Below are 17,097 nucleotides of genomic sequence, written 5' to 3'. Positions count from 1 at the left end.
TTCCCTCTCTTATATTCTCCAAAATTAGTTTTCTCTTGTAATATTTTGCACAATGCAGGCAGGCAATATTGATGAACAATTAATTTGTTTTTGATTCTAAAGAGATTTTTGATAATTCTAAGTGATATAGTTTGATTAAATACATTGAACAGTTGTTCAAATCAGTAACTTTTAAAAATGCCTTTACAGGATTTGGGTTGTCACGAATCACAATAAAATATTTCAGTAGTCGTTATCAATACCATTGAAATTCCCGATACTAATTTCAATACAATATCAAAAACTTTGAAAGTTTTTCAGTTTTAAACATTTTCAAGACAAGTAAACAAAATAAAAAGAATAGATAACAGATAGATATTAAGAAAACAGAGCTTAAAGTAATTTTTAGGTGGGCCAAGCTAACAGTATTCAAGTAAATATTCAGAAATTTTAAATAGTAATGAAAGGTAACATAAACTACTTACAGTAAATAACTGGTATAATCTTCACTGTATGATCATTACAAATAATAACGTAAGATGTTTTTTTCTGGTTATTGTTGTTTGAATAATGTATACATGCCAATGTCCAGGATTACTGCATTCCATTCAAAGATGAGGAAAATTACAACTTGATATCTCAGATCTCAAGAACAAAAAGGCATTCCTGTGCCCTCAGAAGATAACAAAACTGCAATGCTCTTGTTTGCTTTTTAGCAGGTGTTTGTCACCAGAGATGTTTCCTAACAACCAATTTTAGAAACGATGCAGCATTGTTAGCATTTTTGTACAGGTGTATGAAGGCAGTATTTTGAACACCTGTCTTTTTAAAAATAGATTTTATCATGTAATGTTGGAAATTTTATGGATATTATTTCATTAAAGTGAATGTTTATTATTAACTTTGTACTTAACTTTGAACATTGTATCTCCCTGCGTGCCAGCATGTTTGCATAATCAGCGAAATTTCACACTAATGTTGCATGAGTTTGGAATTCTGAAATGTGCCGTTCCATTTCACTTTTCTAAACGGGAAGTTGGAAATTTCAACGTTCTGGGTTGAATAGAATGCAGCATAGGTCTATAGATGCATTAAGTCTTGACGCACAAATCCGGTCTTTTAATACAGATGCACTTTTATGTCCCGCTGTTTACTTTCACTTTCGATTTATACATAACTGTCTGTGTTCACAAAAAAACAGGGACTTTCACCGAATCTTGAAGTATTTGTCCTTTAAGGCACCCACCTGCTGTGCCACGAGCTGAAAATATTGGCTACATGGAACGCAACAAAGTGTGCAATACAAACAATAATTTGTGCATGTGCGACCAGAATATGAGGTTTTAAACATGTATTCCTGTACAAATTAGGAAGTACTTCCTTGAAACCTAATCAGTAACCTAATCCAAATATCACTATATGAAAGAAGCATAATATGACTACTCTCAGTTACTGACTCTTTGCCAAATATGAAAATATTAAAAAGCAACATTAATGGCTGCTGTACGCAAACAAAACAATATTACAAGTGACATGTCACTGCTTTATCATAAAGAAAAATAAAAGCTTTTCACGCAATGAAAAAGTAATTATGTGAATTTGTTTATGTATCCATCACAATGAGTTGGGTTAGAAACTGTATACATTTTTTTATGTTTAACTCAAGACCAGATCAGGATTTTCACAGCAATGTCATTTTCACATGTAAAAGGTCTATGGTGTTCCTGAGGTGAGATCAGAGGTGCTTGGAAGCCTTAGAAAAAATAGTTACCTATAAATTTGAAATTAATTTCCACTTTAAGAGTGGTGGACAGAATAGAGAGTAGGCTTAGTCCCCCTGTATTTCTGACTCGGGCGTAGTGTGCAGAGCTACAGAGATGCTGACCTGTTGTCAGACCTACTGAAGTCATATTGTGTAGCATAAACTTTATTGAAAGTGGTTATTAAGATTTGCCAGACATGTATTACAGAGGATGGTGCAGTGCATTACGATGAAAAATTGTATGAATTTATTAATTGTGATGATGTCTCTTTCAGTGATATTAAAAGATGTTTTAACATCAGGTTTTGAGGAAAAATATACTTAATTATAATATTACATTTTTTTGCTGTGCCTTTGGTTTGTTTGGATGGGATCATATAATTTATAATATACCCTATTTTATTGTAACAGAGGTGCATGCATGTGCTTTTTTTACAGGTACAGAAAACAAGCATTAAAGTGGCATCCAGACAAAAACCCAGGCAACAAAGAAGATGCAGAGAAAAAGTTCAAAGAGATCTCAGCGGCATATGAAGTTCTGTCAGATGGTATTGACTATATATTTTATTACCTTGTCAGATATGATACACTGTTTATTTACATTTGGGATTCATATGTTTGTGAACTGGCTTAAATCATGGACATGCTTGGAATGGGCTATCGGGGCTTAAGCCCAGAATGTTTTTAGTAAAACATGAATGCATGTGTGCATGTGTTTGCATGGGCATGTTAATGCAGAATTTATAGACAGAATTAAGTCACAGCAAGTAGATCCTAATTAGAATAGCCTTTTATCCATTTGTCCACATATGTGTTTAAATGTCCCCAAGCATGGATTATCCACAGTAACTGTGGACTACTGTTGTGAAACATAGTTATGGCAACATTACTTTTTCATTGAACTCTTTATTGCTGGAGTGCTCAATCCTGCTCCTGGAAATCCACCTTCATGTGAGTTTAGTTCCACTCCTGCTCATTCATAAGTGTAATTTGCACATGCAAATCAAGCAAATTTGCTGGTTCAGGTGTGTTTCACTGAGTATGAACTAAACTCTGAATGAAGTTTGATCTCCAGTAGCTAGATTAAACACCTTTACTGTAAGTGTAAGTATCTGTGTTCATGTCATTCCATGTATAACTAAAGGATAGTTGGCTAGTTTGTCACATTTAAATTTAACTGTTTCCCATTTGTCAGCTTTTGTTCAGAGTTTCTCTCTTAGTGTGCCACACTCATAATTAAGCAAATTATAATGCAATAGTGAAAATTAATCAATGGAATTAGTTGCACAGTCAGTTGAACTTTGTAAAACAAAGTGTGGTGGGAGGAGATTGCCATTAATGTAAATCACATGTTAATGTCTGTGTCTGTTTTTATTGTCATTTGACTGAGAGAAACGTAAAGTCACACTCTCTGTTTTCATACAGAAGGGAAACGTAGGTGCTATGATATGTATGGTAAAGAAGGCATATCGGGTAGAGGTAAGTGAAATTATTCTTTATTTTTAGTGTTATCCATTCTCATTTTTACTTCCGTTTTTGGAAATGTGGTTTTCTTCTTCTTATTGTTTTGTTGGGAAAGGAGGCCATTATGATAATGACGATTTCATGGGTGGATTTACATTCCGTAATCCAGAAGATGTCTTCAGGGAATTCTTTGGAGGCAGAGATCCATTTGCAGAGTTCTTTGGTAGGTGCATATGTAATGTATTATTAAATACCAAAGGGAAGTATGTATATGGAGGATAAACAGAAAATGTACATGGAGAACCTATATACAGAAAGAATGGTGTATTTAATTTATTTCAATGTTTAATAGTAAGACCACTAAAGTTTATTTCAGCAAAATTAGTTTCTTTGTCAAGAAGTGTTAAAAAAAGAGAGGAAATTAAGGTAATTTAATTTCTCAGAGACTCTGTCAAAGCAATGACTTGATTGGAGTTATAATTAGGTAATTAGGTTTTGCATGAGATTTGCTTTTTGCTAATCTCCCATAATAATATTTTTCACAAAAAATGTTTAAACAAATTGTGCTCTTAACTCGTGCGTGTGTGTGTATCATGGAAACAATTTTTCTCACTTCACTGAAACGGCAGTATTACCTTTTTTATATAAACATTTTGTCTTTCTCATTGCTAATTGAGCCAGACTTTTCGTAGAGCCAAACTTTTGACTATCAGCCTAAAGTCTGGTCCACATTTAGCCCTTTTCCAGTAGGGGTAAATGACTGGAGCCCAATCTGGAAAAGGTCAGAAGAATTGGCTCCACATCGGCCACATCAACCTTCTGGTCTCAAACCAGGAGCTATTAGCGTCAGTGACCTGGGCAACATAACATTTTGGGTCCTCAGTGGTGGGGGACAGGATAATGTTTTCACCACATTAAGTTTTAAAAACAACAACCACTCACTCTGGTTAGATTGACACAAAAAAAAACACAAAAAAAACGTAACAAAACAAATAGAAATTGATCGCATTATTAATGAAGCTATTTACACTGGAAGGCCCAGTTTCTTTGCAAAGTGCATTCAGTTGTCATGCATTTTGACTGTTAAAAACCTGTGCAACCTTACTCCTATATGAAAGCTGTGAATAGTCTGTGGGGAGTCCAGAGCATGCCTAAGACTAATTTGCTGTGCTGTTGATTGAGTTCTTAAAAGCAAGAATGTTGGTATGGGATAATTCTTTTGCATTTACTGACAAAAACTACTGACAACTGCTTTATGTACAGGCTGATCACTCATACAGTAGGAGATACACTCCACTCCATTCTTTAGTCATCCATTGAACAATAAATTGGCACCCTATGCTCACTGGCCCTGACTGCTGGAAGCAAATGGCAGAATGGCATGTGTGTAGTACACACAGGCACTCTAAATATGGCGAGGGTGCTCAGACCAGCAAGTGGGTCGAGAGGAGACCATGCATCATCCACTAGGAATGTTTTCAGAAATAGCTTCTGAATAAAATAAGAGAAGCAAGAGAAAGGGAATGCTAAAAGCTCTAGGGGACTAGAGAGAGAGAGAGAGAGAGAGAGAGAGAGAGAATGTATATTTTTCATATAAAGGGAGGAGATAACACGTATACATGTATGTGCAAAATGTCGAAGTATTCAGAATTGTTTCTACTGTATACGAGTAAAAATAAGTGAGTACTGTTTGAAACTTTCTGAAACACCTTCCTTGATGAAAGGTCATTGGTGTTTACTGGTGTTTATGTAGCCATGACAGGGTCAGGGTAGGTTACAATAACAGTATGTGTGTTTGTGAGGAGATAGCAGGCGTGGTTTGGCCTGCCAAATCAAACTGCTTCAAGGAGATGGAAAAAGTTCAAGTGAAAGTGCTGAGTGCTTGAAAATGAAGGGACTGTGATTTAAGCATGTTTGAGCAGGCATATCTCTGCATTACAACACTGGGACCAACATTATGGGTAAGAACAAAAATAGACCAATGTAACCCCACCCCCCAGAAAGGACATTTGTTTAAGGTACAAATATGTCACTATATAGGGTTTTGTATTAACTGTTTGGAGAAATTATTTGCTTTAGAACATGCACTTTTGAGTTATATCAAATAACATAGAAGACTAATATAATTTGCAGTTTTTCATAGTTTTTGGGAGAGTGGTGTAGTGTTATGGTGTAGCTTTGCTACTATCCAAAGGGTTATTGGTTTGATCCCTGCAAGGAGCAATCCATAAGTTATCACCGTTGTGTCCTTGAGCAATGCACTTACAGGATGCCTATGTTGCTCTAGTGGGATTGCCCCTGTAAAAAAGTGTGCTCTAAATCACTTTGTATAAACGCATCATGTTAAATGATTTACTACTCGTTTGGCAGCCACCATATATTCCTGTTTGATGGCTTCAAACTAGTTGTCTAATTTTAATGTCAAAACACAATCCATACATGCATCAACTCTCAAGTGGCTTATCGCACTCTGAACAATATTCTGTTGTACCGTCACAATTTTGAGTTTTCTGTACAAGCAATTTTTGCAGCTTGATTGAAGTAGTACTGGTCAATTCATGGAATATTCACTTTGTAATAATGATTTTGTTAGTGTTATAAAATGAAATAGCATACAGTAAATTAAATTTTTAATGCACTTTTTATTTTACCATAATGTTTCCCTCAAGATGTCATTAGACATAATCTAGACATAGTATATATAAGCCAGTTGTAAGGACTGTAAGGAGATGGACTAATGAAGCAGAGCTGGAACTACAAGCCTGCTTTGACTGCACTGATTGGAGTGTTTTTGAAGCTGCAGCTACAGACCTGGACGAGCTCACAGATACTGTTACATCATACATCAGTTTCTGTGAGGATATGTGCATCCCTACTAGGACATTTTTATCATTCAACAATGATAAACCATGGTTCACAGGAAAACTCAGACAGCTTCGTCATGCCAAAGAGGAGGCTTACAGGGGTGGGAATAGAGTCTTGTATAATCAGGCCAGGAACACACTGAATGGGGAAATCAGAGTGGCTAAAAGAAGCTACTATGAGAAGCTGAAAAACAAGTTTTCAGCTAACGACCCTGCATCAGTGTGGAGTGGCCTGAAACAACTTACTAATTACAGGACTCCTACCCCCAACCCTGTGTCGGACCAACGACTGGCTGACGACCTGAATGTGTTTTATTGCAGATTTGAAAGGCCCAATTTCACACCCCACATGCACTCGGACCTTCATTTCACACAACCATTAACACCTCCTGCAACCCCCCTCCTACCCCCTCCTGCTACACTACCTGCACTCAAGATCTGTGAGGACGATGTGTGCCATGTCTTTCGGGAGCAAAGGTCAAGGAAGGCTCCATGTCCAGATGGCATCTCACCAGTGTGCCTTCGTTCCTGTGCTAACCAACTGGCCCCCATCTTCACTCAGATCTTCAATAGATCACTGGAGCAGTGTGAAGTCCCATGCTGCTTCAATATCCCCATCCCTAAGAAACCTAAAATCACAGGACTTAATGACTACAGACCTGTCGCCCTGACATCTGTGGTCATGAAGTCATTTGAGAGACTGGTGTTGGCCCACCTGAAGGACATCACTGGACCCTTTCTGGACCCCCTTCAATTTGCTTATCGAGCAAACAGGTCTGTGGATGATGCAGTCAACATGGGTTTGCATCATGTCCTGCAACATCTGGACAGACCGGGGACATACGTAAGGATCCTTTTTGTGGACTTCAGCTCGGCTTTCAACACAATCATACCAGATATACTCCGGACTAAGTTAAACCAACTCCCTGTTCCCACCTCTACCTGTCAGTGGATTACCAGCTTTCTGCCGGACAGGCAGCAGCTTGTGAGGCAGGGAAAATTCACTTCCACCACCTGTACCATCAGCACTGGTGCCCCCCAGGGATGTGTGCTCTCCCCACTACTCTTCTCCCTGTACACCAATGACTGCACCACCAAGGACCCCTCTGTCAAGCTCCTGAAGTTTGCAGACGACACCACTGTCATCGGCCTTATCCGAGATGACGATGAGTCTGCATATAGAAAGGAGGTTGAACGGCTGGCTTTCTGGTGCAGTCAAAACAACCTGGAGCTGAACACGCTCAAAACGGTGGAGATGATTGTGGACTTTAGGAGGAACACCCCAACATTGTCCCCCCTCACCATTCTAAACAGCACTGTGGCAGCAGTGGAGTCATTCAGGTTCCTGGGCACTACCATCTCACAGGACCTGAAGTGGGAGAAACACATCGACTCCATTGTGAAAAAGGCCCAGCAGAGGTTGTACTTCCTTCGCCAGCTGAGGAAGTTCAACCTGCCACCAGTGCTGCTGAAACAGTTCTACTCAGCAGTCATTGAGTCTGTCCTCTGCACTTCAATAACTGTCTGGTTTGGTGCAGCTACGAAATCAGACATCAGAAGACTACAAAGGACAGTTCGGTCTGCTGAGAGGATTATTGGTTGCCCCCTGCCCCCCCTTCAAAAACTATACACGTCCAGAATGAGGAAAAAGGCTGGTAAAATCACTCTGGACCCCACTCACCCTGCCCACTACCTTTTTGAACTGTTGCCTTCTGGCCGGCGCTTCAGAGCTCTGAACATCAGAACCGTCAGACACAGGAACAGTTTTTTCCCTCAGGCCATCCATCTAATGAACAATTAAATTGCCCCATTGAGCAATAATGATGTGCAATACACAGTTTAATTTTAATTTTAATTTATATTATCCAACATATCCACTTCTGCCATTACTTACATTGCTCTGTACATAATATACTGTTTTTTGTTCTTTATATACAGATTGTATTAGATTTGCACTACGTGTGTGTATGTGGGTATGTATGAAGGTGAGTGTATGTACGTATATGTATAATTATTTATATTGTGTTCTTTTTTTGTTTTTAATTACCTATGTCTTGCTGCTGTTTTTGGTACACTGGAAGCTCCTGTCACCAAGACAAATTCCTTGTATGTGTAAGCATACTTGGCAATAAAGCTGATTCTGATTCTGATATATATTAGATTTTTAATGCGTCCCAGTTTTAAGCCCTTTCAGGACACAGGCATATATTTTGAGATGCATTGAATATCAGTGGTACCACTTTTATGCTCTATCACACGTTCATCCATATGTATTGTCTAATTAAATTCTTTTTTTCTCTAAACTCTTTGTTCTTTATGATTTAGCTGATGATCCTTTTGAAGATTTCTTTGATGGTGGGCACCGTCATAGGGGTGTGAACAGGAGCAGGACGGCTGGTTCATTATTTTCTGGTTTCTCTCCATTTGCTGGGTTGGACCCAGGTATGTTATTCTGTGTTTAGCTAATGATTTCTTTAAAGCCCTTGGTACATGTTTGGTGTACTTCTGTGTATTTGAGCATCTGCGTAAACTTAATCATCTCTTCAGGTTTCACCTCGTTTGACCCGATGAGTGGGGATGGTTTCAACTCGTTCTCCTCCCCTCAATTTGGGGTTGGAGGAGGAATGGGAAACTTCCGCTCCGTCTCCACATCCACCAAATTTGTCAACGGAAGGAGGATTACAACGAAACGGTACCAAAGGACATTTTGTAATGGCTTCTGATTGTTCTTTAAATGGCGATTCATCACTTTACACGTGACTCAGTAACTTATGCATGCTATTTTGTCCCACTAAATATGCAAATTGTGCATAAACCAGTTGCTTATTTGCCTACACTTTTGCTACACAAAAGCTCTTTTAAGGAGCTATGGTAAAGGTGAAACGTGTTATCTGACAGTTCAGATAGTGACTGTGATTATTGTGAATCTTTGTTTAATTACAGCTTTGTCAAGAATGGTGAAGAGAGGGTGGAAGTAGAGGAAGATGGCATGCTCAAATCTCTCACAGTCAATGGTAAGGTGCAGCTTCTCCGAATGGACAACAAGTGATCTCTGAACTGTGCAGCTGAACATTTGAAATGTATAACCCAAACATTCCTAAACATAACCAACCCTTCCAACAAGGCTGATGGCTACTAGAGGGCCTGCTCTTCATTAGTCATCAAACCAAGAGTTGGTCTCATGTGACACATCCAAGTGCTTTTAAATTTAGCCGTTAGCCTCCGTACAGAGAAAAGCAGACAAAGACAGGGTGGACTTTCATTCCAACTTAAACTTCTTGTTTTTTCCCTTGGGGACCATATATTCCTCATCAAATCAGAATGCCTCAGTTAGAACAAGTGCAAATTCTTCTTCTTCTTCTTTATTTAATCAGCCAATGGCCATGAAACTGGAGCTTAACAGGTTGTATCTGCTTTCTGCTGTAGAGCTGATCTACTGTTCAATTAAACTGTTGAAGTCTTAACCTCTCCACACTTAATATTTAATATCTTATAACTAATGTTAGTAATTACCATTTGTTCATGATATTAGTTTAGTTCTATTAGTTTTTTTGTTTTGTTTCTCATTTTGGCTTCTTGCCTAACTGTTGCTTAACCTGAGACTGTACAATATTTAGAATATATAAAAAGACTTTATATGCAGGTATTTTTTTTTAAAGAATAATAAGAGAAGATAGACAAAGTTTCAGAATCAATAAATCTCACTTTTAACATTTTGGAATGTTGCACTTTTTCTTTTCTTTATTTTTGAGGTGGTTTCCTGAAACACAATTGCCTCTACATTTGCTTGGCTGCTGTATGTGCTTCACATGTGTTTCATCCCAGCTCTCACAAAAATAAATAGAGTTCAACATTGCTCTTCCATCTGCTTTCACCTTATTGTTAGTGCCAGCCTCTAAAATATCCACACAAGCATGAGCACATAACCAATTTTTCAGCTGATATTTGTTAGGGATGTCCCGATACCACTTTTTCCACTTCCGATCCGATTCCGATATCGGAAATCTCAGCATTGGCCGATACCGATCCCGATCCGATACAGTGTTGTTTTTTTACATAATCAGTTTATAATATCTTTACAGTATTGTGTGGAAATAATTGGGTGTACTCTTTAATAGGCTATGTAAAGAGTTAATGTGTTAACTACACATTATTTCAATATAAATGTATAGCTTAAGAAACACTTTATTATTAACTAGCATACTGGCACTCCCTGAGTTCTGATTACACGCACCTGCATATCATTAGTGGCTAATCAATGACTGCATAAATAAATACCCCGCTTTCTTGCGCGCACACACACACACACACACACACACACACACACACACACACACACACACACACACACACACACACACACACACACACACACACACACACACACACACACACACACACACACACTCTCTCTCTCTCTCTCACTCTGTGCCTGTTCTCATCGATAGTATTTCTGAGACTCCAGAACTTTCTACTATGTCAATCATGTGTCTTCATTATTGCCTGCATGTATCATAAAATTGTTTTGAGTTATCTCTTTCATCATATCTATACTGTCTGGATATTACTTACCTGCTGTTTGCCACTCTGCTTAACTGAATTTACTCACAATATTTACATCACTGTTTCAATCCTCTGCTCAATAAACCCTGCTACTGAGTTCATATCTCTGCCTCTCCGTGAGTCTCCCGTGACAGCTTTAACTTTTAAACCCTCACCCTTTTTATTCACAGTTTAATTCGCTTCTTAATTAAATTCTGGTTAAATGCACCTCCAGAGCCTTTCTAAGTCCATATTATAAGTGAACCGAACTGCTGAGCATCTATATCTGAGATGTTCGTTTGTAGCGCACAAATATTGTGCACGGGTGAAGGCTATAAATAGCCGTGCGCGTGTGTGTAAAAGCGCCATTCACTACCGCGCTGAAGCTGCGCGTGCAAGAACATATGTTTACTTATTAAACACAGCCTATTGCAATTCACAGAGCTATCACGTGGCTTCAAGTGGCTTTGAATAAAATGCACTAGTCATATGAACCGCTTTAATGGTGTTTTAACAGTTCTTTTATGTCATTTTTTAAGCTTGACAGTAACGAACATGACTAACACAGAGTATCGGATTTGGGTCGGACTCGTCGGACCGATACCCGATCCGTCTAAAAACGTCAGTATCGATGCGATACCGATAGGTATCTGATCGGGACATCCCTAATATTTGTATTGGTTCATCAGCAAACTTTAATATCCATGCCATATGTTAAGATCAACAAATCACAATACATGTGATTTATCTTGGTAGCCAAAAAGCCATCAGTGGTAAAACTCATAATAATTTGCCCTGATGATATTTTGGTAGCACTTTATAACGTTACATTTGTTAACATTAGGAAATCCATTAGGTATCATTAACTAATTTTTTTATAGTATTTATTAATCTTTGATAATGTTAGATAATAAAAATGTAATTGTTAATTGTTATTTCATCTACAGCTGCACTACATAACTTTGTGCTCTCTAGCGACATCTGTGGTTGAAACCTAAAATTGCAAGCAATTTGCAGAAGAATACATTACGTCAGTCATGTCAGTCGGCACTGCTCTTCTGCCAGATGAATCTCCCAATTTGAGCTAACCTGGACATGACTTGAGCCGGTGTGATAACGTGCTATTTTCATGTTGATATTATGTTATATGATTAAAAATTTGAAACAGAAATATTTCTTGCTTTGATGAAGATAAACAACACTCTTATTTACATATTTTAATGAATTTTACACTCAAAGTACTTTATATAGAGAACAGGGGACTCTCCTCAGACACCACCAGTAGATCTTAATATGATTATTCAAGTGTTTGAATTGTACTACAATTTTCAATTTAAGAGGTACAGTCAGGTCCATAAATATTGGGACAGCTTGGGACAGATTAACAATCATAAATCAAACTTTCACTTTTTAATACTTGGTTGCAAATCCTTTGCAGTCAATTACAGCCTGAAGTCTGGAACACATAGACATCACCAGACGCTGGGTTTCATCCCTGGTGATGCTCTGCCAGGCCTCTACTGCAACTGTCTTCAGTTCCTGCTTGTTCTTGGGGCATTTTCCCTTCAGTTTTGTCTTCAGCAAGTGAAATGCATGCTCAATCGGATTCAGGTCAGGTGATTGACTTGGCCATTGCATAACATTCCACTTCTTTCCCTTAAAAACTCTTTGGTTGCTTTCGCAGTATGCTTCGGGTCATTGTCCATCTGTACTCTGAAGCGCCGTCCAATGAGTTCTGAAGCATTTGGCGGAATATGAGCAGATAATATTGCCCAAAACACTTCAGAATTCATCCTGCTGCTTTTGTCAGCAGTCACATCATCAATAAATACAAGAGAACCAGTTCCATTTGCAGCCATACATGCCCACGCCATGACACAACCACCACCATGCTTCACTGATGAGGTGGTATGCTTTGGATCATGAGCAGTTCCTTTCCTTCTCCATACTCTTCTCTTCCCATCACTTTGGTACAAGTTGATCTTTGTCTCATCTGTCCAGAACTGTGAAGGCTTTTTTAGATGTTGTTTGGCAAACTCTAATCTGGCCTTCCTGTTTTTGAGGCTCACCAATATTTTACATCTTGTGGTGAACCCTCTGTATTCACTCCTGTGAAGTCTTCTCTTGATTGTTGACTTTGACACACATACACCTACCTCCTGGAGAGTGTTCTTGAACTGGCCAACTGTTGTGAAGGGTGTTTTCTTCACCAGGGAAAGAATTCTTCGGTCATCCACCACAGTTGTTTTCCGTGGTCTTCCGGGTCTTTTGGTGTTGCTGAGCTCACCGGTGCGTGCTTTCTTTTTAAGAATGTTCCAAACAGTTGATTTGGCCACACCTAATGTTTTTGCTATCTCTCTGATGGGTTTGTTTTGATTTTTCAGCCTAATGATGGCTTGCTTCACTGATAGTGACAGCTCTTTGGATCTCATATTGAGAGTTGACAGCAACAGATTCCAAATGCAAATACAGGCATGAAAACTGGTCAGGGGTAAAAAAGGTGAGAAGAATACGGCAGCAAAAAAATCCAATCCAATCGACTTTATATACTGTATATAGCACATTTTAATTTTTCTCATTCATTTCACATTTGCTGCACAAAGAATAAATTGAAAATATAGTAACACATAAAACATACAAAATATGGGGGCCATTTTAATGTGTGGAGGCAAGTATTTACACAAAACACATTATTTTTTTCGCCTGAACCAGAATCTCAAGGGCCCGTAAAAACCGTCCTCACAAGGGAGCATTTCTGCTCAAACAAATTGAATTATTAATGCAGAACGGATAATTGTTAATTTATCATTAGCCTACTGCTTCGCTAAAAATGGAAATTCAGCATTTTGCCATAAGTTAGGGCTGGGCAATTGCCAAAGAAATCTGAATTTTGGGGCTAAATGGCGATGGTATAATCTCAGTATTTAACTTTTTTTTCTTTTCTTTTTTTTTTAATCTGTATTTAATTTAAACAAAAAAAAGTTATTTCATATCCTGGTAAATATTGTCCTACAAACAATGTTCATATTGAAGGCTATGAAAACAAACAGTGAATGCAACCTTTCAGTCTATCCAAAAAGGGGTCAAATCACATTACACTCTAACATTGCAAACATTACGATCTAAAAACAAAATAATGCTTTTTAAAGAAGTAGTAAAATTTACTAAACTTAAAATGAAAATAAAAACAAAACTGATATCATAAAAATACACTTGTAGGTTTGAAATTCTCTAGCACATTTATGTTCACCATCAACAACAAATATTCAACAACAAATATATTAGCAAAATCTATTTATTATTTAGTGTTAATGTATATTTTAGTCAGAATTATTGCGCTCCTATTCTATTGCGCTCCGTCTGTTCGGCGCGCATGCTCGTTCACGGAAGTTTAGCCTGCTGAAGGCTCGTCCACTCATGACCGCAAAATGGAAATATTTGCATAACTTTCTAACATTTACAGATGGAGAATATGTCTGTGGAATCAAGTAAGTTATGCACTGAGGAAATTATTGGAAGTCACTTCGTTAAATATTATTAATAGAGGTATATTTGTTTCCACCAATCGCTGCACAAGTTAAGGTCACGTACTGTATGAAAGCACGTTAGTGCGAGCCCTCCCGGAACCCATAGAGAATGCAAATAACATTGTAAGCTAACTTACCTCAGGCTTGCTTTTCGACGTGCAGAACTGTCTTTGTTCGGCAGTGTGTCCAGTTATCAGACTTGCGGTGTGGTGTCCAGTTGTCAGATTCGCGGTGTGACTTTGAAAAAAATTCTGCCGTACTGTCTGACTCGGATTGGCTGTCAGTCGGCATTAGGAATGATGATTGGTATTTAAAGCCGCGAAGTTTATGGTAACTATAGAGATATAGCAGGTACTCTGACTCGGATTGGCTGTCAGGTTTCGGCATTAGGAATGATGATTGGTTTTTAAAGCCGCGAAGTTTATGGTAACTATAGATACATCACACACAACCTGAACACCCCCCCCAAATATTTTTTCATCGGATCTGCACAAGTCACGTAGGTGACCCATTTTGTTTTTAAAACGGCGAAATTCGCCGAAAGGTGAGGAGTTTTCATGCCTGCAAATAGCACACTTGAAATGAACTCTGGGCCTTTTATTTGCTCCTTATAAATGGGATAATGAGGGAATAACACACACCTGGCCATGGAACAGCTGAGCAGCATACTGTCCCATTAATTTTGGTCCCTTAAAAAGTGGGAGGCACATATACAAACTGTTGTAATTCCTACACCGTTCACCTGATTTGGATGTAAATACCCTCAAATTAAAGCTGAAAGTCTGCAGTTAAAGCACATTTTGTTCGTTTCATTTCAAATCCATTGTGGTGGTGTATAGAGCCAAAAGATTAGAATTGTGTCGATGTCCCAATATTTATGGACCTGACTGTAGATAGAAAAGAAAGCTTTATTATTTTTATACTATACTGTCCAGCCTCAGTTACTACAATAGCATGTCTATGCAATGCACACAATAACACGTAAACTAAAAACATAAAACGTGGATTCAATAATGATGGGGATAAAATATACTTTTTTAATTGTAATACTTAAATATGCTTAAATATTCAGTTTCAGAAGTCATACGTATTAAACATGTCACAGTAACTTAAATGGACAACATAGATCGGTTAACTCATGAGTAATGTTCGATTCATAAAAGCATGACAAGCAATATAAGCTTCAACAACCCTACCAGAAAACACATCCAAGCTTTATAGCAGGTATAGAATTTATCTCTATAACAGATAAACATCCATCTATACTGAAATGATGCTGTCCTGAACTGTGTGAGTGTTACTGAACTGAGCTGAACAGCGTAGTTAGTTTCTCCAGCTGGAGCAGGTTACAGCCGACACTACTTTCCTGTTTGCGTGGACATGACGTAATGACGCAAGATGAACGCCATAAACCAGCACTTTTGTACCAAATCAAAGCCCCCAGCTCAAAATATATATTTTTTTATAGGCTTACAGTAGTGAATCGGGGTAAGGTGAGAACATTGTTTTTAACACCGATTGTTGATGTACTCAATCAATAATGGCAATATGTTCATTTTTAGCCAAAACACCTTCCATAGTGCAGCTTTAAATAATGTCAACATAAACACATTTTAAATTTAAAAGATGTTGAAACTAACATGAACCAAGATTAATAAATGCTGTAAAATTATTGTTTATTGATAGGTCATGTTAACTAATGTTAACCAATGGAACCTTATTTTTAAATATTGCTGATATTTGTTTTATTCACATAAATAAGGAAATGCAAGGACAGCCATGAGATCTCAAAATAGGAATATAGGCTCACTTTATATTTTGCACACATGCACAAACCTCCATATATGGCCATGAACATTTTCAGGAAACTATTTATTTGAGGACTGAAGTTATTAGATATTTAGTTTCAAAACAACAACAATAATAAGCTTAACATTTTAGTTAAATGCAAAATAATTTCCACTATTGTTTGATAAAAAATGTTTTATTCGTATTAGGAGTCTGTTTTACAATATGTAATTACCTGGTATGAAATAATCCAGAAATCATTTAAGCTGTTTGAGATAAAAAATCAAGTCAAAATAAAGGCGTTTTGAGAGAGAGAGAGAGAGAGAGAGAGAGAGAGAGAGAAATCAAAACACAAAATAATGTTAGTTTTGTGTGATTGTTTTATGATGCTGTATGTCATGTGTTGATTGTTTATGCCCTCATTAAGGTAAGTCCAAAGCAACTGTGTGGATACTTCCTTGAGGGGGACAGGGGAAATTCCCTCCATAATAATAGTGTTTGTGATAAACACTGCAGCAAAAGTCTTGTTCTAATCATCAGTATTGTATAAAGTATACTTTCTTCATACTTAAGTAAAAGTAAAGATACCTTCTTGGTAAATTGACTCAAGTAAAAGTAACTCGTGAGAAAAATGATTAAGTAAAAGTATTATATTTCAGCTTTATAGGTCGATACAATGCAAGTGAATGGTGACCAGAACTTCGAAGCTCCACAAAGCACATTAATACATAAATGTAATACATAAGACTCAATGTCTCTGAAGTGATCCAGTCAGTTTTGGGCAAGACCAAACTAAATTGCAAATATTTTTTCACTGTACATCTTGCCATTGCAGTCTTTCAGCACGATCCTGATTTTAAGCTCAGTTACATTTCCTAGTGCATAATGTCCAGTCAAATCATATTTATTTGTATAACTCTTTTCACAACACACATCATTTCAATGCAGCTTTACAGAAAATCATGCATTAACAGAAAATGAAACTGTAATATCTATAAAGACTTAAATTCATCATCATCTAGTTTGATTAAATATGTAATATGATTAAATAATAATTGTATTTATAACCCGAGTGAGCATGCCAAAGGTGACTGTGGCAAGGAATACAAAACTCCATAAGATGTTGGTTAATGGAGAAAAAATAACCTTGGGAGAAACCAGACTCACTGTG

At 37.5% G+C, this 17,097-nt stretch overlaps 1 protein-coding gene across 1 annotated transcript in view; it reads left to right on the top strand.

Moving 5' to 3' along the window:
- The window catches only part of LOC127628433 (dnaJ homolog subfamily B member 6-like), a 43,329-nt gene that overhangs the window by 308 nt on the left and 25,924 nt on the right, over positions 1-17,097 (top strand). Inside the window, exons 2-7 of the mRNA XM_052105211.1 lie at positions 2,180-2,289; positions 3,167-3,220; positions 3,321-3,428; positions 8,395-8,511; positions 8,617-8,761; positions 9,013-9,083. Of these exons, the coding sequence (XP_051961171.1) occupies positions 2,180-2,289; positions 3,167-3,220; positions 3,321-3,428; positions 8,395-8,511; positions 8,617-8,761; positions 9,013-9,083 (605 nt within the window). The remainder of the gene's footprint in view (positions 1-2,179; positions 2,290-3,166; positions 3,221-3,320; positions 3,429-8,394; positions 8,512-8,616; positions 8,762-9,012; positions 9,084-17,097) is intronic.

Source organism: Xyrauchen texanus, chromosome 1, assembly GCF_025860055.1.
Source record: "Xyrauchen texanus isolate HMW12.3.18 chromosome 1, RBS_HiC_50CHRs, whole genome shotgun sequence".
NCBI classification, from domain to species: Eukaryota; Metazoa; Chordata; class Actinopteri; order Cypriniformes; family Catostomidae; genus Xyrauchen; species Xyrauchen texanus.
This window is presented reverse-complemented; position numbering and strand designations above follow the sequence as displayed.